The 21551-nt window shown below is 49.7% G+C and overlaps 7 protein-coding genes across 7 annotated transcripts; 3 read left to right on the plus strand and 4 right to left on the minus strand.

Annotated features, from left to right (window-relative positions):
* Positions 1-55: 55 nt before the first annotated feature.
* On the plus strand, positions 56-634 carry BP5553_07954 (Duf1748 containing protein; the record flags this gene model as incomplete). Its single annotated transcript, XM_032016577.1, has 4 exons — positions 56-70; positions 146-221; positions 296-338; positions 454-634. 4 exons carry the CDS (start codon positions 56-58, stop codon positions 632-634), a joined length of 315 nt encoding a protein of 104 aa, XP_031866868.1.
* A 932-nt stretch (positions 635-1566) lies between these two features.
* Positions 1567-4749, minus strand: BP5553_07955 (Kelch motif; the record flags this gene model as incomplete). The annotated part of the gene is made up of 1 exon (XM_032016578.1): positions 1567-4749. One exon carries the CDS (start codon positions 4747-4749, stop codon positions 1567-1569), a length of 3183 nt encoding a protein of 1060 aa, XP_031866869.1.
* Positions 4750-6864: 2115 nt separating this feature from the next.
* Positions 6865-7958, minus strand: BP5553_07956 (Mitochondrial peroxiredoxin PRX1; the record flags this gene model as incomplete). Its single annotated transcript, XM_032016579.1, has 3 exons — positions 6865-7207; positions 7288-7611; positions 7930-7958. 3 exons carry the CDS (start codon positions 7956-7958, stop codon positions 6865-6867), a joined length of 696 nt encoding a protein of 231 aa, XP_031866870.1.
* A 1174-nt stretch (positions 7959-9132) lies between these two features.
* BP5553_07957 (uncharacterized protein) lies at positions 9133-10448 on the minus strand (the record flags this gene model as incomplete). The annotated part of the gene is made up of 3 exons (XM_032016580.1): positions 9133-9759; positions 9934-10196; positions 10265-10448. 3 exons carry the CDS (start codon positions 10446-10448, stop codon positions 9133-9135), a joined length of 1074 nt encoding a protein of 357 aa, XP_031866871.1.
* A 2570-nt stretch (positions 10449-13018) lies between these two features.
* BP5553_07958 (uncharacterized protein) lies at positions 13019-14617 on the minus strand (the record flags this gene model as incomplete). The annotated part of the gene is made up of 1 exon (XM_032016581.1): positions 13019-14617. One exon carries the CDS (start codon positions 14615-14617, stop codon positions 13019-13021), a length of 1599 nt encoding a protein of 532 aa, XP_031866872.1.
* Positions 14618-15326: 709 nt separating this feature from the next.
* On the plus strand, positions 15327-18728 carry BP5553_07959 (uncharacterized protein; the record flags this gene model as incomplete). Its single annotated transcript, XM_032016582.1, has 1 exon — positions 15327-18728. The coding sequence occupies one exon, from the start codon at positions 15327-15329 to the stop codon at positions 18726-18728; it is 3402 nt and encodes a 1133-aa protein (XP_031866873.1).
* An 817-nt stretch (positions 18729-19545) lies between these two features.
* BP5553_07960 (Uncharacterized protein) lies at positions 19546-20988 on the plus strand (the record flags this gene model as incomplete). Its single annotated transcript, XM_032016583.1, has 2 exons — positions 19546-20865; positions 20929-20988. 2 exons carry the CDS (start codon positions 19546-19548, stop codon positions 20986-20988), a joined length of 1380 nt encoding a protein of 459 aa, XP_031866874.1.
* Between the last annotated feature and the right edge of the window lie 563 nt (positions 20989-21551).

A 21551-nucleotide genomic window follows, 5' to 3' on the forward strand; every position in this document is an offset into this window, starting at 1 on the left:
TACCTTTCACCAACACCATTCATTCAAACAGAATCAGAACCAGAAACACACACCCATGCCAACAGCCATGGTTAGTCGCCCCCTCCCCAAATTTTAAGTTCAACTTCAAGTCCCCCGTGGCTAGAACCTAATCTAATCAGCTCAGTTCCTCAACCTGCTAACATTTGGTTTATGGGGAAAGCTCGGCCGGTTGACTCACTATGCATTTGATGCCGTCCTAAGTATGTGCTTGCTGGCTTTGCTGCTCGCCCCGTGTGTGTGCTGTAGACGAGGACATCCGCTAACCTCTCTCCAGTCTCTGCTTTCCTCGCAGGCATGAAACGCTCAACGGGCTTAACGTACGTCTAATTCCCTCGCATACCCTGAACCTCTTCTGTCTGCGCGATCCTATCCTGTCGGGAAATGCCGGTGTTGCAGAACGAGTATTGGGATCCGGAATATTCATCATGGCAGATCAAATCGGCTGACAGCTCCCATCCTGCGGGACCTTAGACCCAGTTTCAAGAAAGATGCCCTCACCGAGAACAAAGATGTCAATGTCTGGATCGACAAGTACCTCGGAGTTGGCGAGTGGGTGATGGATCAGTCGGTGGCAATCGCAGGCTCCAGCAGCTGGTTTGAGAGGAAGCGGTAATATGAAGGCGACCGAAACGGGAACGAGTGATGGTATACGGGCATGGTGGTGATGGTGATGGTCTGCAGGCTGCGGGGAGTTTGGATCCGGCAGACCTCAGTGGAGTCTCGGGCGTTAGTGTGGCGTGGCTTGTATGCGTTGCGACTTTGATTGATTGGGGCAGTTCCAGCATGGCGATACTCTTCTCTCCATCACAAATACCATTGACTTTGGAGGCATTTGAGAACCCAAAACGGCTCCCAAGAAGAGCTGGTTTCTTATTCCTCTTTGCCTTGTGCCCGATCTCCACTCTTCGTCCGATACCGATCCCCTTTAGGCCGAGGGCCCGGACATACCCGAGCACGCCGAGATCACGTTCCGACACGAGGGCCAGCTCCAGCACGTGAGACCACCAACGGCGAAGGTTTACTAGGTGCCCTTAGGTAGAGTATATAACACTAAATCAAATACACATGATAGCTTTCAAAGCCAGGAAGATCTTGCAATTACTCGCTGGATCCTACTTTACTTATTCGAGTATCTGGGCAGCAAATCGGTTGTTCTGTAGCCTGTAGGAATGCGAGTTTGGTGAAGTGCTGAGGAGAGCAAGAAAGCATATCCGTCCCCCGAACGTACCTCCTTATCACAGTATACGGTATGGTTATTTTGATATTTTTTTTAATAGCAAGAACATGGCCATCCAATAATTTCCATAAATACTTTTAGGCGCTCCCTAAATCAGATATAGCCTGAGATTACAAGGGCCACCCTCAATAAGGATACATAGCAAAGACAAATAGTTACGCACCCAAATGCCGTGGTTTCATAACCCTCATAAAACATTGCCCAACTGTTTATCCTTCCATAATTCATAATCTCTCTTAATCCCCAGCCCGACGCCCCCTTCTGCTTTCATGGTTCCAGTCACCTTTCCATCTAAATCAGTAGCCACACTAGCTTGCTCCAATTCCCAACCCTACCCGCGGCCCCGGTGCATGTGGTACACTCCCACCTCTTTCTCTAAGCCTTCTCCCCTCCATCAATCCTCTCAATCCCCTCTTTTGCAGGCCAATCACAGCACTAATGTCGCCCTTCCATATTTCCTTACCATTTGCATCATTCCTCGATTCGGCGTCGGAGGTCATACCCCCACTGACGTCCGAGCCTAATGCATCACTTGCCACACTTGATGATGCACTCAAGCTCTCTTCGTCATCGGCCCTTCTGCTACTGCTCCCTGTGCTAATACCGCCAACTGAGGTGTTAATGCGAAGTAGCTGGCTTCTTGAATTCGGGTCTCCACCAATGGCCCCTAACTGCGTGGTTGGAGGGCTTGCATTTGAACTGCCACCTGGGACATCAGCAAAGTCTGTTGAGAGCCAGTTTTCCCCGAATGCCGAATTCAAGCTTGTCGCTCTTCCGCCGCCTGCAGCCATGGCGGACGCGTTGAATACCGCTGCTGCATTCCTAGAATCAAGTACACCGTGTAACCGTTCAACTACGGCCTCGAGGAGACCGTCGATCTTATAGGGACGCGCGAGCTGGAGGAGTGAACATAGGATTTGCGGGGTACAAAGCGGTGATGGGGAGGGCGGCAGCGAGGAGGTGTAAAGATAGTGAAGAAGTGAGTGTATGGTCAAATGAGTATGAGGAAGATAAAGCGTCCTTGGCCGGGATGTTGGAGCCAGACCACTCGAGTCTGGAGGGAGATAGAGTGTAGAGGGTTCAACCGACTGGTGTCCAGACGAAATAGAAGCCGTAGAGGTATTGTTGAGTGTGGATGAAGTCGACATATTTGAAGACGAGTTCCCAACGCTCGGGGTGATGGTAATGCTACTATTTCTACTCGGGTTGTTGTTACGGAACATATTCTCTGGTCGTAATGTTGCAGAATCATTGCCGTCCTGTGTTGCGGCTCCCTCACGAAGAAGCTGCACGAAATATGCTCCCCACCTTCTTGCAACGACACGGGAGTTGACGGGAATTCTTTCGCCGCCCACACAGAGGATATCCATATCTGCAAGCTCTCTCAGGCCAAGTGCGCTCTGCCCTAATTCCTCTGCCGCTTTGGAAAGTGTGCGTCCGCCAGCAGTCCAGCCTGCCCGTAAACTTAAGCTTAATGATGGGGCAGCGAAAGGCGCGCTAGCAGAGACAAACCCAGACATAGGCGTGGCTCTTCTTGGGTTATCGTACAAGCCAAATGCTTCCAGTTCGACCATGCAAACATTCGAGAAATTGATTCGTCGGTGGTTATAATCCTCTACCAGGCTTCGCTTTCGATTGCCGAGAATAACAAAAGTATTGCGCCGACTCCAAAGCACGCCACGATTCCAGCTTCCTTGACTGAAGACATTTCCGCCTGCGTCAATGCGACTCCAAGTCAAGGTCCGTAGATCCAGTGCCCACAGAGCATACTCTTGCTTTGACGACGTGAGATAGGTCCCACTAACAACAAAGTTTGTGTCTATGACCCCACCATTAGGGAAACGAAGACCTGGTGGTGAGAATGTACCCTGCATCGGCTTCTCGGTCAACGTCCCATCAGATGAGCGTATTTGTAGCTCTAATTTGACGTCCAGGAAGTTGTAGTTGGAGTAAATCAACATCGACGATCCCGGCTCCTTTGCATCTTGGCCGAAACTGCCATAGTCCGGTTTGGTTGGTGAGGATTTCCCCACACGAGCAGAGATGTTGCCTGGGAGGGGAGCAACCACACTGCGATAAGCACCACAGCTCTTCCCCAGCTGCTGTGTGCTTGCCCACTTCAGACTTCGTAGATTGAAGACGCTAATCTGCTCAATATAGTGATTTGCGCTGTCTTGGCCTCCAACCACCACCATTTCCGCGCCACCTGTTCCATCAATATTAACACCAATACTTCCTTGGTTGGGATTGGACCCAGAGGGGTTATGGTGAATCGCCGAAGAAGGGGCGTTGACGGAGGAGAAGGTTGCGGACGATGGGAGAATAGTGGCACAGTGTGCATATCTGCCTTGCGGTGTTTCTTGAGTTGGAACGAATGTCCATGTTCTTGTCGGTGCATCATATATATAAATATCAGACATCACAACCACTTCTGGCTGGGCATCCTGGACATTCTGGGCAGAAACCACTTGCTGATTTTGGCCCTGGGTCGGTGCCGGTGACATGCCGCCATAACACACAAGTTTAGTGTCCCCCAGGGGGCATACACTATGGAAATATCGAGGAGGAGGTACATCTCCCAGCGTATCAACTTTTGTCCAATGTCGCCGTATTAGATCGAGCTCATATAAATCTGACGTGAGGGAAGGTTTCGATCTTGATAGTATCCGTCCACCAAATACGTAGAGCTTATCCCCCAGTATTGTGGTTGTAGCACCCACGAGAGGATGAGGCTCTCTTCCGGTGGTTCGATGTACGTTACACATGAGACCCGAAAGGTGTGCTGATGAGGGAGCTCCAGGTGTTCCACCTGTTGCGCCCCCCGCAGAGCGTGGCTGGGCGGGAGATGGGCCTGCAGATGGAGGGCCATTGCTGCGCGGTGTCGTGATCTCCTTATCGTCATCTGCTTCTTGCTTGCCTGAGCTTGCAATACTACCCTGGCTGCTGGTCATATCTGCTAAATATGTGCTTGAAGCCGGCTTGAAACCACCGGCGTACATTGGCGCGGTAGAATCGGACGTCATCGAGTCCATGGTACTAGTCCGGCTACCGCTCGCAGCTGGTCGCGACATTTCAGCAAAGACTTTCGGTGTATCGGGAGGAGAGAATGTGTTGACGGAGGGTTGTTTGGGAGCTGGGGATGTTGGAGATATCGGGGTCCTCGGCAAGGGCTTTTCTTGATTCAGGTTGCTTCTACTGCGCTCATGCTTCTTCCTCGTCGTCAGAGGGGTCCTTGGATTGCCAGTCGATGCAGATGCTAGCGCGGGATCGGGATCGGTTGATGTCGAGGTTGAACTTTCGCCAACCTGTATATTTGGCGGCCTGGCACGCCCACCGGACACTGAACCCCACTTCCTAATGCCCTTTCGCACGCCGGCCAGAAAATCGCCTCTTTCGGGAGAAGGACCAGAGTCGTCTTCGACGGCGGAGGATGGTGGTGAGAGACCGGACCTGAGGGAGCCTTTCCGCTCCAATGTTAGCTTGTCTGCCATGATCATACATGCTGGCGGCCACCAGAGGAAGTCATCGCCAACTGCTGGCCAGCAAATAAGAGAGGAGGAGAAAAGACGTGGAGGATAGCTCACTGGACTGGAAACCGGGGATCTAGCTCGCTCGCACTGTCTCGTACCAGAGCGCGAGGAACCTTCTCCGTTGGGATGTTGAAGCAAGGCCAGGCCTGATCCGCACCGTGGGTAAATCCCCGCTGCCACTCTGGTTCCTGATAAATTCGTAACCGACTACTGCCAGGTAACAATTCTAGCCCCGGGGTGTTCGAGGAGGCTCGGAGGCTCGGAATGAGGCGAGATGGAGACCACCGCCCGCACAGACACGCTCTGTCTTGCTTCCGAGTGGTGCTGAGTAGCAGTATTCCAAGTTTTCCCCGCCGGGCAATATAACAGTAATACTACGTACTCGGTAGGGTGCCAAAAGGGGCCGTTCGTCGCGAGATCTTAGTACTCGAGAGATACCTGAGACGGTGGCGTCGTGTCTGGCGGGTCTCAAGACTCAGATCAATATCTGAGGCTCTGATCTTCCTTACCCACGCCAAGTATAACGAACGGTAGGGACTTCGTACTACCGTACTGTTCGTATACTCCGTCAGACTATGAGTATCCGTTCACAAGCCAATCGAGTGCTTGGGGAGCAGCAATTCCCAATCTGCCTCGCGCTCTCCGAAATTCGAATGCAGCTAGAGCCAATTCCGGTTGGTGTCGCCGAACCTGTCCTTTCAAAGGTCCCCGATGCCTCGAGACTACGACCTTGCCAGTGTGCTATGCTCCTTGCACGGAGAGCTTGAAAGTTGAAGGTGCTCTGCTCTACTCTGCTCTACCCTGTCCTCCTCTTCTTGCCCTCCTTCGCCTCCACTACTCGGCAGCGGCAGCAAGTTGGCTGCTGCCTTTGAGGCCTTCTTTTCCGCTTGTGAATGTGAAGATCGTGTGGTCGTTGGCTGGTCTAGTCTAGTCTTGTAGCACCGAGAGAGAGCATGTGCCGATAGCTTCAGATACGCGGTACTCGTACAGCACTCTCCCTGTCGCTGTCGCTCGGACGTTCAAAGCGTCTAGTACGAAGTTCGAGTCCTCGTGCTTTCATACAATATGTTTCCGTATGTATGGTTGGTTGGTCGGTCGTCGGTGACGACTGTTGTTGCGCTTCGTCCGATGCAGCAGGCTGGATGCCAGTCTCCACGTGTTATCCTCGTCGCCGCCGTGAGCCGTGAGGATCGTCAGGTCGTACTACGTGATTCGTACCGCTGTATGGGATACCTTGGCTGTGGCTGCGTCCTTTCCAGGGCGATACTGCGTGGACGTCGCGGGATATCAGGGGATATCAGGTCAGTCGAGGGTTGAGGCGGTTGAGGGGATTCGGTAGAATGGAGCGGCGTTCCCCAGATACGAGGATGCTTATTATTATATTTATTGCATCAAATAAATTAGTTCGCGTTGTGTCGGCTGCTGTGCCTGAGGGCGTGCATATCAAGAGGTTTCACCTGCGGCAGTAGCTAGTTCATTATTGGCCCCTCGGTATTCACACCAGCAGCTGAATTACTATAATACTAGTGTTAACTTTATAGCATATCAAAATATAAATTCTAAAGTGATAATACCTCTCTATGCAAATTTGATTTTACTCCTCTGGACTTGTTTTGTAATTAAATGTTGCGCTGGCTATAGTAGTGTGAATAAGATACAAGGTAGTAAAATCCGAATGCTCCACATATTCTGACACTCTCTGGTGTACATATTTGAGCCTACATGCAATGCACTATACTAACTCGATATTATCTCTATAATGGCAGTTCCGTTATACCACCATTTCCTCCGTCATACACGGCTCATATATTTCGTACACGTACAGCCTGTGACGGGGATGGCGGCAAGCAACAATCCCCATTTACAAGGCTAAATGAGGCAAAGTATGGGATTGAATTGGATTGAACTGGATTCATTATTTGGTATTTCTCCCCCGCCCCCGGTCGTCATACTTGCGCTCGAATCATCCCCTGGTATCCAATGGTGCTCTTCCCCATTTAATTTTCTACCTGCTATGAGACCTTGGGCCCAAACATATTCCCTTCCCTACCCTTCATCATCCAGAGATCCCGCGATTTAGACCGCAGCAGAAGTCTTATCCTTGGGCAGAGGAGTAAATCGGAGGTATGGCTTGACTATGCGGAAGTCCGGGAAAAGGGTTTTTGCCTCCTCGTTCTTGACGCTTGGGTGCACAATCACATCGTCGCCGGGAACCCAGTTGATTGGGGTGGTGATGCGATACTTGTCACCGGTCTGAAGAGAATCAACCACACGCAGGACTTCGGCGGTGTTGCGGCCAGTAGATGCCGGGTAGGACAAGATGAGGCGGATAGTCTTCTTGGGGTCGATGATGAAGACGGAGCGGATGGTGAAGGCGATACCCTTGGAATCTACGTTGGTGATATCCTGGTGATCCAGCCTTAAAGGGAGGGGTCAGCTCAGTACAACTCAGGCCCGGGCGGAGAGGCGCACGGTTTCATACGGAATCGGGGCTCTTACATGTCATAGAGATAGGCGATCTTTCGGTCCTTGTCGCCGATGATGGGAAAGCTCAGCTTGCTGCCCGCGATCTCATCAATGTCCTTGATCCATCCTCCGTGGGATTCGACGGTGTTTGCAGAGAGGCCGATCAACTTGACCCCGCGCTTGGCGAACTCGGGCTCGAGCTTTGCGAAGGCACCCAGCTCGGTGGTGCAGACGGGGGTGTAATCCTCTGGGTGGGAGAAGATAACGACCCAGTTGTCGCCGATGAACTCGTGGAAATCGATGGGGCCATTTGTGGTCTCGGCCTTAAAGTTAGGAGCAATGGAGCCCAGGCGAAGACTAGGAAATAGATGTCAGCCTCGGGAACGATTATTGATACGGAAAAAAAACGTAGGCCGACTGGTAACATCCCAGCCACTGGGCCATAGCCAACTTGATGGTATTAGAGCCATGTGAGTTCCATTCCCATTTCCCCAAATTTACCATGGATAGTTTTTTTTTGGGGGGGGGGGGGGGGGAGGTTTCATGGATTTCAGGGTTGATTGTGGCCTAGTTAGTTGAGTTTTGGTTGTTTTCCGGGCTCCTTCGTGCCCCTCACCATGGAGACTTCACAATCACAAAAGGGTGCCGGCGAAGAACAAAAGTACAAGAACTTACGGCGTTGGTCTTTCCTCTGTAGCAGACATTGTGAAGATTGCCGATGTGGGGGTGGTCAAGACTTAGAAGATGCGAAATGAAGTTGGGGACGATGCTAAACAAAATTTGCTGAAAGGGCAGCTTAATGTCTTGTGTCTGGAGGTCTGGAGAGGACAATAGATGGAGATGGAGGTGGAGATGTAGATATCGATGGGGGTGGGGAGAGACGAGAGAGGAAGATAGAAGAAAGGAGCCCGGAGGACGGAGGATAGTCGGCGAAGTGGGATGATTAATAGGCGGTGGATGGGTGGGTGGATGGATGATGTGCTCGAGGCGGATCTTTTCGCCGTTTGCACCAGCTGCACCAGTTTGCATTGTTTGACTGATCGGTGGTGACAGCCTTGCCGATCACGTCATTGCGCTAGACCGAGGCCGGGTTAGGCCCATGATGGTGGCGGCAGTTGAGAGGGCAGGAGCGAGGGCAGGAGAGAGCAGGAAAGAGCAGGAAAGAGCAGGAGCGACTCCAGACTCCAGAGATCAGCTGCCCAGACACGGAGCCGGAAGGCCCTAGAGAGAAAACAATGGGAAATGGGCGCAATTATTAATAATGTTCATGTTAATACTTCCTGAATAGTAATACCGGGGGAGATCCAGAGATGGCAGCCTCGTCGATCGAGCACAGCCACTCAGCCACCCCCACCATATCACCATATGCTCTTGGTCAGCACTCGGCAGGCAAGGCTACGATATCAAAGTACTTCGTAGCGACCCGTAAGATTTACAGTGCGGCATGCCAGGTGCCTACCTAGATAGTCTGTATGGCCATGTCATAAGAAACTGCAACGAGTATGAGTACCTACTCTAGATTGGATTGGATTGGATTGGATTGGATTCCTGGCCTCTCTTGAATCTATTTACACCCATCCCATACGAGTACGCCGTGCGCCTAGAGCCTGCTCTCCGAGCCGCAACTCAAATCCAATGCAGCCACATAAAACAGAAGAACAAAAAAAGAACCCGAGCGCTGCGCACTCCCCACCTACCCTACGTAAAGTCTATACAGCTGAGACAGAAGTGAAGGGCTTGTCGAGAGCATGGTAAGATGCTGCTCAGATCCAGCAAGCGTCGAAGGACGACGAAGGTACCAGCCTCCGGACGAACAAGAAATGTCCCCGAGGGGTGGTCGGTTTCCGAGCTTCAACTCGACACAGACCAAGAACCATCCTACTGGCGAGGACGGAATCGGCGAGCAGTAGGGATTGGGCGCCCAAAACTCGGGGACGAGGTCGGCAGCTTATGGGAACCGGTCGGACGTCCTTGGTGATGATGGGTTCCATTGCTAGCAGTCACAGGGAAACCTGACGGCCTTCTGTGCGCGAGGCGGATGGAGCCGGAGGCATCGGCCGGGAAGCTGTAGATAGTCCCCTCCATGGTCACTCGTGCGCCGGCTTGGACCGGTACACCGTGGAACGGCACAAGGCCGCCATTGACATACGTCGTTTCGCATGGGACGGTGATAGTCGAGGTCGGCGATGAGGTGGAGGTGGAGGGGTTTGCTATCACGCCCGTTTCAAAGGTTGTCGGCGCGCCTGAATCTGTGGTGGAACTGAGGTCGACGTTCGACTTGGAGGTATCCAAGGCTTTTGTCAACGCCGTAGTGGTTACTGAGTGTTGGGTAGTTGATGCTGAACCCGCTGGGAGGGAACTGTTGAAAACTGGCGGGAGGACGGTTGGGATCGATCTCGACGTAGTTTGTTCCGTCGAACTCGAACGTGTTGTGGGATGAGGGGTAGTCCCCGTAGCGTTGAGGCTACCTGACGGGGATTTGCCCAAGGCAATGCTAGTTGGGGCCTGTAGCAGTAGAAGAAGTCAGTGGCCTGTTGAATTATTTTAATACATCTGAATATGTAAATACTATGGCAGGAATGAACTATTTTGCCATCATCTCTCACACCACCAATTCAGCACGGAAGCACTTGAAGTTCATATTTCCAAGCCTTGCAATACCGGAACTCGAATACTCACAGTGACAGTTCTTGTGCTTGAGAGTACAACAGTACTGTCCCCAACCTGGGTCACTGGGCATGTTGTCGTGAAAACGGTAGTCCTAGTAACTATATGCCCATTGGTACATCTTGGGTTGCTAATGCATGAAGTGATCGTCTCAAGTATGGTGGACGTAACAGTCGAAGTAGTCAATGGAACTGATGAGGTGGCAGTCCCAACTGCCACTAGGGCGCTTGAAACAACCGGCGTTGGGCCTGCCAGCGAAACGTTTGTCGCTATGGCTAAGAGAAATATTAGCAAAGGGTTATAATAATCTACCTGACTAACAAAAATGGAGTTGAGAGCTCACTTGCGGTTGCCGAGCCGGCACTGTCTGTCAAAGTAATATAAAGCGGAACCCGTGTGGTAATCAGAAGCTGTGAAGTCACGACTTGCATTTCGTATGTTGTGATAATTTGCTGTCCCCCTAAGTCTTCGGCTCGGGCCACTCCCAAGAACGCAAGAGCCAATGATCCAAGGTATATGCCCTTCATTTTTAATAACTGAAAATGCCACGTAAGATTGTCTAGAAACGAACGAAAACTTAAGAAATCAAGCTTAACGGGAAAAGGTAGAAGAATAGAGCTCTGAAAAGACGGTTGTAGGATGCAAAGGATGAATAGTCGGACAGCAAAAATGAATGTATAATATTCAGATGGGCGAGTAGAAGATTATCGCTGATTCTAGAGAGAGTACTTTATAAGCTGAGGGAAATAAACAAGTATCGGCAGGAAGGGTCAGCGCAGATGGTAACGCAAGTTAGGCTAGGGGAGCCCGGGTGACTTGAAACGATATTATGGATGTCAGAAGAAAACGATCCCAGGCCCGGCAACAAGGACGCGGCGGATCATGGCCCTAGAATGATGAGGATCCAATACGTATATCCTAAAGCCTCCTAGGATATTGCAGGCTTAAATGTCGACACATTTTAAATCGCCAGGGACAGGCTTCAACTCCTCCTTTTTAAAAAGGCCAATAACTGCTGAGAATGCACAACGAATCGACTAATTGGTGACTAGGCAAGCCTAGATAACAGGAGAGGTGCAATATGCATTGATTCGGTAGATGCGGGGTTCTTGGGAGGCGTAATGAGATCATGAAACTCGAAGGAATAGAAGGAATTCGAGCAGAGACCTAAAAATTAGGTGACAGGCGGTGAGGCTATGGCCATTGCTATAGCGACTATCTTACATTCCTTTAAACGAATCAACATGCTACCTTATCGCAGGAGAGGCTGGAATCAAAGGTGGCAGATAAATGAGGGGAGGATGAAGCATGGGCGAGGATAGGGACACCCAATACGAAGGATCCCAACCGAGATGCGAAACAAGCAGGTGGAGGAGAATTAAGGGTGAATCCGCCACAACGATGCCATCTCAGGATGTCATAGATGATAAGAAGGATGTTTAGAAGGATGGGAGGATGGGAGGGTGGAAGAGAAGGAGGGGGAAGAGGGAGAGAGGAAGTATCTTATTAGTCGAGATGAGACCAAGTACCTAGGTACCTAGGTAGGTAAATAATTGCCCAGGATTATATCACGTGCTATTTCCTTTCTCTACGATATTGAGGTACCAACTTACGTAGGTATTTGATATATTTAGCTGCCGAATGCTGGGCATCGCTTTATGTTAAGGGTCAAGTTTCAAGAGCTAAAGTTGTAGGTTCTAGCATTTTATATTGGTAGGTAGATATAGGTAACTATGAGTGACCTACCTACAGTAGCATTTAACCGTGTTCCGAATATGTCAACATACCAAGCTTCTCACGATTTAAGGTTGCTCTCAACAGGAATAAAATGGAGTGTATCACGGTGAGGGATCCGTCACAAGTCCTGCCACCACGGGAGGATACTGACAAGTAGACAGGAAGAAAGCACTAAGCATATCCAGCCCACGTTTGAGCATGCTGCTGTCCCAGATCTTGCCCAGCCTTACTTGCAGACCCAGAGACTAGGCAGAGCCAACATTTAACCCATCCTAATCCCTCCATAGAGTGTTTCTGTATGACCTAATCACCAACCGGATGATTAAGCCTCGTTATCCCCTTATTCCATACCTATATAGCAGGTCCAACACCCTGTACCCGTTAGATCAGCATCAAGAGGGGGGAGCGGTGGGTCAATTGAGTCGTGGAAAAACGATGAGATGAAATTGAACTACCAGATAATAGCTGAAGGTGGTCGTAATATAGATCGCTTTAATCAAAGGAGACAGGAGACAGAAAGGAAGTGGTAGGCCAACTGCACAGCCGTACAGGTATCCAAAAGAAGAGAAGGTAGGCAGTGAGGCTAATCACATATAGCACGATCAGTCACTCTTTATCTACCATCCTATTGGTTTGCAATTATATTGCCTCCGGGAATCTTTCTCTCCCGGGGGGCTGATACATACAGGTTACGTGAATGAGACGAAGTAAGAGGGGGAGGGAACAAAACTGCACATCCGGGAGCAATAAGATAGTTAAATTTGAGATCGTGCAAAAACAAATTATGGTCTGGTTGAGCCAGCATATTTAGAAGCTTATCTAATGAAGGATTGAAAAGACTCTATGTTGCAGCCTGAGTGCTTCTTCCTAGGCCAACCCTAAGAAGTATCCGGCCCTATCAGCAGCACCGCAGAATTTCAGCAGGGGGATCAAGACCTAGAAGCACTTTACTAAGAGTGTAATGTGATTTCGCTAAGTCTGTACTAATGTTCTCAAGGAAATGAATGTATAACATGCAATGTAAAGGGTGAAACGAATCCTCGAGATCACTAAATTTCAAAGATCATGAGGTCAGAGGGCCCTAATATTTGATCTGGGAACGCATCAGTAATGTAAGAGCAATCAATCTACTGCTCCACACTGATTGTCAGATGTTGCGTTCCTATGAGGTAATACTGGAAATATGACGGTGCTTAAACAAAGTGAATAGTAAGGAGATTGAAAGCAATGCATCTAGGCAGATGCTCAACCTGCCCGACCAGTGTCCGAGGCAGATAGTGGGAAATATACCGCTATACAAACCCGCGGTTTCGCATTCGTCTGTGAATCCCCAACTGAAGAATAACTAGACTGTATTCTACTACCTCGCAAGCCTTGCGGCTTTAAATCTACTCATTTTCTTAGGACCACCTTCCTCCTCGGTCAAGGGCACGATCGCGCTCTCGTCCTCTCTTAAAAAGCCTCCTTGGCGTTGGATCATTCTGGTGCGTGCTCGATGATACCCGGTGGCTACTTCCTGATACAGTAAATTGGGATCAAACTGATCAGGTTCTGCTGCCGAGGTATTAAGGGGCACATCGCGCTCGATGATATTTGGTGCTAGGGACATTCCTTCAGGCCCAGCTGGTACAGTGCTGGTCCTTTGCGACATTGCGGGAGCTACACTTGTTGCTACGCGCTCTATAATATTACCGATTGGAGCTGTCTTCGTCGGCCGGGGGGCAGGATCTGGCTTGGAAGCAGGCGCGATATCGAGATTTTCTGAAAAGCGGACAGACTTTTTCACAACAGCAGTTGGTGTTGACTTATCGGCGGTGTTATCTGCAGGTTGTCCTGAGACAGGCGGTTCCGGATTACTACTCTGGCCCGATCCATTTATGGCGATTCGTCCAATACCTTCCGTAGTAGTCTCGTAATCACTGGATTCGTTGCCAACATTTCCCACCACTCTCCTGCCAAGCCGCTCTTCTATCTCCATCATTTCTTGCCTTAATTGATCACTAACACTTCGGCAAGTAGATCGGCCAAATTCATCTTCGTCATCCATACTACTTGCTTCGTCCTCATCATAATCCTCGCCACTCCAATCGCTACCCTCTTCAAGATTCAGCTCCGCAACCACAGCTCCAACTTCTGACAGCCCGTATTGTAGCATCTCTTGACGAAGAGTCGCATCCTCGGCTGACTCGTCGGTGGGAATTATCGCAGGTTCCGAGGGTTTAATACTTTGATGTTTTGAAATGGCCATTATTTCTTCAATCCTCTTAGCCGTTTGAGACTTTTGGGGTTCCGGGCCAGGTTTCGTATCTGGGGCGAATTGTACTGCCTTTGTGGCGGGTTTTCTTGCATCTAGAGGGCTTTTCTTGGTATCTTCATTAAATGTGGAGTTAATCGGCGAGCCTGTTGGAAGGAGGCGTTCTGGTATATCGCCCACTCCGGATTTCCGAAGCGCCTCCAGCAGTTGTGACTCTGCGCTCCCAGGCTGGGACGTGTGGCTTGAAATGACATTTCCTTCCTCATCCAGCTCCTCGACAATATCGGTCAACGGCAAGCCTTCCTCGTTCCTAACATCCGGCGTACTTATAATCGTTGCGGCTGCAAGTCTATTCTCCGCAGCTTCAAGTTGCGTCTGAACCGTGCGGACATTCCTCTCGACGTAGTCTAGGCGCCTGTCGAGCAGATTAACGACCTGGGCAACGGTTCGGGTGGTGGCAACGCCCAGAATATCCTCGATCTCCTTCTGACTGACAAGTTCGCCATTGTATTCCCGGCCCAGGCAAAGCAGCTCAGCATGGCTTGACGTTGGATCTGCCGCCAAAATTTCTTCTTTAAAACCCTCATACTCAGCCTCCCAGGTTTGCCAGTGACGCAATGAATCTCGCAGCTGCTTTATATTGTCCTCGAGCAGCTTCCGATGTCTCTCTAGATCTAGGAAGCTGTCCCTAGGTCTGCTAGCCATGCCTAGAGCAGGTTGAGAACTAGGCGTCTCGTTGAATCAGTCGCCAGTGCAGCGTTCCGTAAAATGGGGCGAGACAATAAAGCCGTAGGGGAGGTGGGATAAAATGCTTCAAAAGTCTAAATCGGCATATACCTCGTTGTCAGGACAGAATAGAAGCTGAAGAAGGTTGCAGAGCACTCAAAAGCAACATGCATTAGTGAAAAAGAAGGCACATGTACTTCGTGCCGGGACAATTTTCAACCTTCGAACAGTTTGGCGATGGCAAAAGCACAGATGATACAGACACGCCGAGCCCTGTTCTGCCTGAGGCGTTAACTAGGTACCTAGGTACCTTACGATATAGACGCGCTTGACGTGGGGCACCGGCGCCATGCCGCGCTAGCCTGCTTCGGGTCGAATGTCAACAACTCTCGACCTCGACCTCTTCTTCCTTTGCTCTTCCTCATGCATCGACACAACAACGCATTGCTGAGATCGTCATCCTTTGGTGTATCGTGTCTTAATTACGCTTTGGCTAACATACATCCTGCTCTCATTGACAAAGGCAGCGCCAACAAACCCATTGCTTGCGGAACGCGTCTTGCGCTGGCTACGATTTTCTGACTAGGTGTATCATCAACATCATCCTGCACCACAGTTATCAACCCCCGATATCACTTTGCGCACTCCATACTCATACTCGCCAACATACTCCGGCAGTTTGGGAAACATGTCGACAGCCTTTCCTCCCTCGCGTCATCGGTCTCGGATGGCGAGAGAGAGATCGCGCGACGTCAACAACTCCATGCTTTCGGTCGCGTCCTCCACAGGCTCCAATCATGGCACCGTTAGCACCGATTCTACAATATCCACCGACTTTGATCCCATCCGGGACGAAGCTTGTATGTCTACCCAACAATTGAACACCAATTACTCCCAAAAGCTTCCTGAGCTACGCGACACCGCAAAGAAATACGGTCGTTGGCAACCACGATCACAGCAAGAGTTCGTCATCAATACTTCTGCAATTGGACGCGCATTTCCAGACTTTTCCCACGCAGGAAGTTCGGATGACACCTTCAATGTCGAAGTTGGACGTGCTCCAACACGACATCCATCCAATCCACGTGTTGAATACTCAGGCTCGCCCTCATCACCTATTATAACAATGGGCAGCACCAAGATCCTCCATACGCCAAAGCGCACCAGTACAAACCATTCAATTCTCCAGGACGCGCTACGCAATAGATCCTTTAAAGAAACCGCTCAACATAACAGCACCGAACAGAAGGAAAACATCCCTCCCGCTTCACAAGGTTCAGCAAAAGCTTCTCCTTACATATCCCACGCCAGCCGTACAATTAGCGGCGAACGCCGAAGTCTTGCAGAGTTACATGCTCGTGTTGCCGATGAATCCGATGGCTCATTCATTGGCCAAGAGCGACCTGTTACTAGCACTCTCCAACCTCCCAAGAACAGCCGCTTTGCTAATGGACAGGCGCAAAACCTACAACGCGTCTCAGCCTCCCCGAATGTCTCTTCCAAGAGGCAACCCTCCGAAGTTGTTGATGAAGCTATGGTTAGAGCAGCATCAAACACACCTTCCAAGCCACAAGTCGGGCCACAGAAAATCCCCCACTACACCACAAATTCAGCTACCCCAAATCCTACCCAGCAATCATTTCTACTGCCTGGCATGCGAGCAGCTTCCGATGTGGACTCGGGGACATTCAACAATGGAGTACCAGTTTTTGCCCATGGCGGAAAGATCCACAATCGCCATACATCCAAAGCCACTCTACTCAACGCTTCGTTCGGCCCAGTCGATGCAATCGTAGTACCGGACGAGGAAGAAGATATCTATGAGTTGATTAACCTGCTCAAAGCCAGAATTGCTCGTGTCGAAGCAGAAAATGGAGATCAGAAACATATCATAAATGACATCACAAAGGACAACCACCAATTAGCACTCGAGAGGAAGGAACTTCCGGATTATGTGCGCCCCGATAGCGCTTTGGGAATGGGTGATAGTGGAAGTGATCGCCACGGGGGGTCCCTTAGGGAGGTATCAAGTATGAATTCCCACCAAAGTCCCTCAAACAGCGATGTGCTTACAAAAATTCCAGGACTCCAAGCGCGTATCATATCAATTCAAAATCAACTCGATGCTAGTGAGCAAAGAGTGTCTAATCACGATGTGATTTTCAAAGCTAGCACTATCGAACGAGACCAGGCAGTGAAACAACTAGCAGAGGCTTATCTAGAAAACGAGCGGTTGCAGGATGAGAATGATTCTTTGAGAAAGGAAAGAGGGGATCTCCTCAGGGAGCTACAACAAAAGGAGCAACAGGAAGACGGGAGCGCCGTCAAGGAGTTAGAAGCAGCACAAAATCAAATCTCTTTGTTGAGAATGAGAGGCGAGTCCCTTGAACAGCTAGAGTTCGAGAACAGGTCATTGAGACGAAAGAACGAGGCTCTAGAGAAGGAGTTGGGCCAGTTTGAGGCCAAGAGCCAAGAGCATGCGGATACCTGGCAGAAGAAGGAAACCAAACTTCGCAATAAAATTCTGCGACAAGAAGAAGTCGTTACGAAATTACAGGAGCTGACTCAAGAAATCCACGAGAACACGCGAGAGATCACCCTTGCAACTACTTCTAAGCACAACGGGCTCACCTCGCATCATAGAGCCGAAAGCAAGCCGAAATACGGACGGAGATCTTTGCACCTTGACTCAATTCCCCAGGGTCCCGCCTCAATGGTGATGAAGCAGAATGAAAAACGGATGAATGAGGTAGACGGTACCAACGCCGATCTAGATATTACCAGCAGCCGCGGTCGAAAAGCCACTGAAGATAGCTATAATGTCAAGCTAGGGGGTGTGAATTACCGACCAGATCCTCCTCAGTTGAATGATTTCGATCAAGAAACGGGCAATGCTCGTCAAGCCACAGCCCTGGGCACTCATGATGCATCACTCGATGTTGATACTACTAACGGCACCACAATCCACGACTATATTAGAAATACACCTGGAGATGACACTCTTGAGGGGTCTTCGTATGCAAGTATACTTGGCCAAGGCTTCATGACAAACCTTCGCCAGCATGTCCGGAATTTACGTGACGTGAAAGAGCTGCAGCAGCGCCAAAGAGGTGCTACAACTCCTTCTATACATGATGACACTGTCCAATCCAACCATCCCATTCAATCCTCCTACCCGCGTTCAACACAAGAGCTAGTTGGTATCTTGAAAAATACCAACACCCGAAATCGGGATGAATTTACCGGTTGCTTGAGCGTCAGGAGCGCCGGTTCAAACGCCCTACATGCAGAAGATTTAACGGACTGCTTGAGTGTGAAGAGTGCCCAGAGCGGCAAGTCACGGAGTCATCATGAAAACTCCCAGGCATCCACATCTCACCGCCGCCACCATTCAGAGACCTCCGTCCATGCCCATACCTACCGCCGCCATCGTACTGAAAAGGACGATATGACGTCTGCTTTTATCATTCCCGACATTGAATTCGGTAGCCAGCAAAATGGAAAGGATCATCCTCGGCTTACGCCAGATGCACGTCGAGTCCTAGATGGATTATGCCAACATAATGCCAGTAACTGCATTCTCTGCCGCCAAGTTACATCATATGGTGACAGTAACGCTACCAATGGAACGAAACAAACTATTCGTATCGATGTCCCAATTCCCGTGTCGGAGCGAATGCCGATTCCAGCCCCATACGAAGATGAACCAACGATTCGACCTTCTGTTCAGCCCGGCCTAGCCCTTGCAACGGTCATCAAGGGACTCCAAGATGAAATTGCCCATCTGAAAATGAGGCAGTCAGAAGTCCAAGTGGCTTATAACCAACATGACTCGTCTTTGGGCCGGCGAGCGCGAAAGACGATGAAGAAAACCCTTGAGGAACTCTTGAAGCAAATTGACCACAAGTCTGATCAAGTTTATGCACTCTATGACGTTCTCGAGGGTCAGAAGCAGAGTGGCCAAGAAATGAGCGACGAGGAGGTGGAGAGGACACTTTCAAACATCGGACTTAACCATGAAGATACAACTAAGGAGGGCGAAAATGACCAGGACGAAACGCTACCCTGGGAGGGCATCGAGGATAACTAGGTTGCTGAAACGATTGGCGATGATTGTACCGTTAACTCTCCGCGGATATAGAAGGTTTGTGTTTCTATACAGCGAGCGGCGTCAGTGCAGGTCTGTGTGTGCTTTGTGTTCTAGAGCAAAGCATAATAGTCGGAGGGGCGTTTGGTCTTTTTTGGTTTTTACAAGGCATAGCATACTAGTATTAAAAGCGTTCTATGCTTTTTAAAAGTGGCGTATAGGTGTACGTAGTTGCTTTTAGTACCGGCACGGGCCTCATTGTATAGAGTAGGCTTCTTATAATAAATATTTTTATAAAAACTATCTACTTATCTATATACTACGATTTTATAAGTATTAAAAGAAATCGCCTTATAATTTAATAAAATAATCAAATTACAGCTATATTATCTAACGACGCTACTGATTTTAAATTAAAAAAAATTTATCGAAGGGATAAGACCGATTAGAACTTCAGAAGTAGACAGGTAATCTCACAGTTGTAAGGACGACGCTATTAATTGATTAATTTATCCTTTAGCATTCTATATAAGTCGAAGGCTATAATTATTACTGTGCTGTCAATAAAAATAGGCAGGCACTGTAATTTAATACGAATCGAGTGGCGATATTGGTGGAGCTCTCTCTCCACATTTTGCCTGCGTACGAGTAAGTAAGTGTGTTAGGGCCCGGCCATACCGAGCACAAAAGGGGACTAAACAATTAAAAAGAAACCCGCCCTCCCAATTCTTGACATGCCTTCGCGTTTGGCCAACATCCTCGAACAGCGGTTGTATGTATTGGGCACCGCGACTCCCTTTACTACGTACACACGAGCACTATGGAGAGAGACAAAGGGGAGAAGTCGAGCCCCGCTGGCGAATACGACACCGACCTGTCTGGCGAGTTAAGCGAGAGGGGGAGGTATGAGAGGGACATCTACGAACTGGGCATCCAGAAGTACAACCGTCTAGGATGGAAGCGCCTGACGATAGTGCTCATCGTCGAGGCGATCGCACTGGGGAGTTTGTCCATCCCGTCCGCCTTTGCCTCGCTGGGCATGATCGCCGGTGTTATCTGCTCTGTGAGCATTGGTCTGATTGCCGTTTATACCAGCTACATCGTCGGCCAGGTCAAAGTCGCCTTTCCACAGGTCGCCCATTACCCTGATGCGGGCAGGTTGATGTTCGGCCGCTTTGGCTATGAGCTGATCAACGTTATGCTTATCCTACAACTGCTGTTTCTCGTTGGCTCACACTGTCTCACGGGCACTATCGCCTTCCAAAATATCACTGGCAGCGGCATCTGCTCCGTCGTCTTCGCCGTCGTTTCCGCCATCCTCCTTATGCTCCTTGCGATCCCGCCGAGTTTTGCTGAGGTTGCGATCCTTGGCTACGTTGACTTCGGCTCTATTATCCTCGCCATTGGTATCACCATCATTGCCACTGGTGTTGAGAGTGCCAACGCACCTGGTGGGCTGTCCGGTGTCAACTGGTCAGCATGGCCAAAGGAGGGCGTCACATTTACTGATGCGTTCATCGCCATCACGAACATTTGCTTTGCCTACAGCTTTGCCATGTGCCAGTTTACCTTCATGGACGAAATGCACACCCCGAAAGATTTTATGAAGTCGATCTGGACGTTGGGGATAGTAGAGATCTTTATCTACACTGTGACAGGCGGATTGGTTTATGCTTTTGTCGGCCAGGACGTCAAGAGCCCTGCTCTGCTCTCTGCGGGGACATTAATCAGCCGGATCGCCTTTGGTGTTGCCCTGCCGGTAATTTTCATCAGTGGTTCTATTAACACCACTGTCCTCGGGCGTCTGGTCCATGGCCGCATCTTCAAGAACTCCGCCACTCGCTTCGTCAACACTCCGAGGGGGTGGATCACCTGGATCGCCTTTATCACTTTCGCTACTATTATTGCGTTTGTGATTGCTGAAGTCATACCCTTTTTTTCTGATTTGCTCTCTATTTCGTCGTCCCTCTTTATCTCCGGCTTCACCTTTTACTTCCCAGCTCTGATGTGGTTCATGCTTCTCCGGGACGGCAGGTGGAACTCCCCAAAAAACTTGGCTTTGGGCATCCTCAACCTGTGTATTTTCATTATTGGCCTAGTCATCCTGGGGGCGGGCATCTATGCTAGTGTCGATGACATCGTAAGTTAGACCCTTCTCGCCTCGTATTTCCCTCCAAAATGGTCACTGACGGTGTACCAACAGGCCAACAGCTACCGGAACGGCAAGGTTCGGGGTGTTTTTTCCTGTGCTACGCCAGAATAGGAGATAGCTGGTCGACCTCCTCTGGTGCAGCCCAGGCTGTATTCTTCTTTTGCGAATTATCTTCCTATAGACTATATATACCAATGCTAGAATCTAGTAGTTACTTCTCTACAGTTAACGTTATACTCGATCGGGTATCCCCATCTATAAATTACAGGTAGGGCCTCTTATTAAGTCCTAGTACTTGAGTTACTATCGGACCCGTGTACTATATATGACATGTCCGGCATAATGTATGCAATCATGTTCGCAAGCGCAGTCTACATACCCTCCTCCTATGTGTTAAATGCTACCCTGTACAACAGTTCCGTGGAACTTTTCAGCGTGAATTAGTACACGAAGTCGAATCTCTAGTCTTAACACCTTAATCTCACAATCAACAAGCCTGCCTGCCCTCTCGCTGCTTCCTTTTGTACGTCTTTGGGAAGTACCCATTTAGATACACGAGGGTTAAATACGGGGCAAACGCGTAAGGTTTCAATGGTGGCGGAAGGGGGGTACAAGGTCAGATTGTGTAGGTGTGCTCTATAGCGTGACTCGACCTAATTTTTACGAAAGGTATA

The sequence above is a fragment of the Venustampulla echinocandica genome (genome assembly GCF_003357145.1).
Source record: "Venustampulla echinocandica strain BP 5553 chromosome Unknown scaffold_7, whole genome shotgun sequence".
NCBI lineage: Eukaryota > Fungi > Ascomycota > Leotiomycetes > Helotiales > Pleuroascaceae > Venustampulla > Venustampulla echinocandica.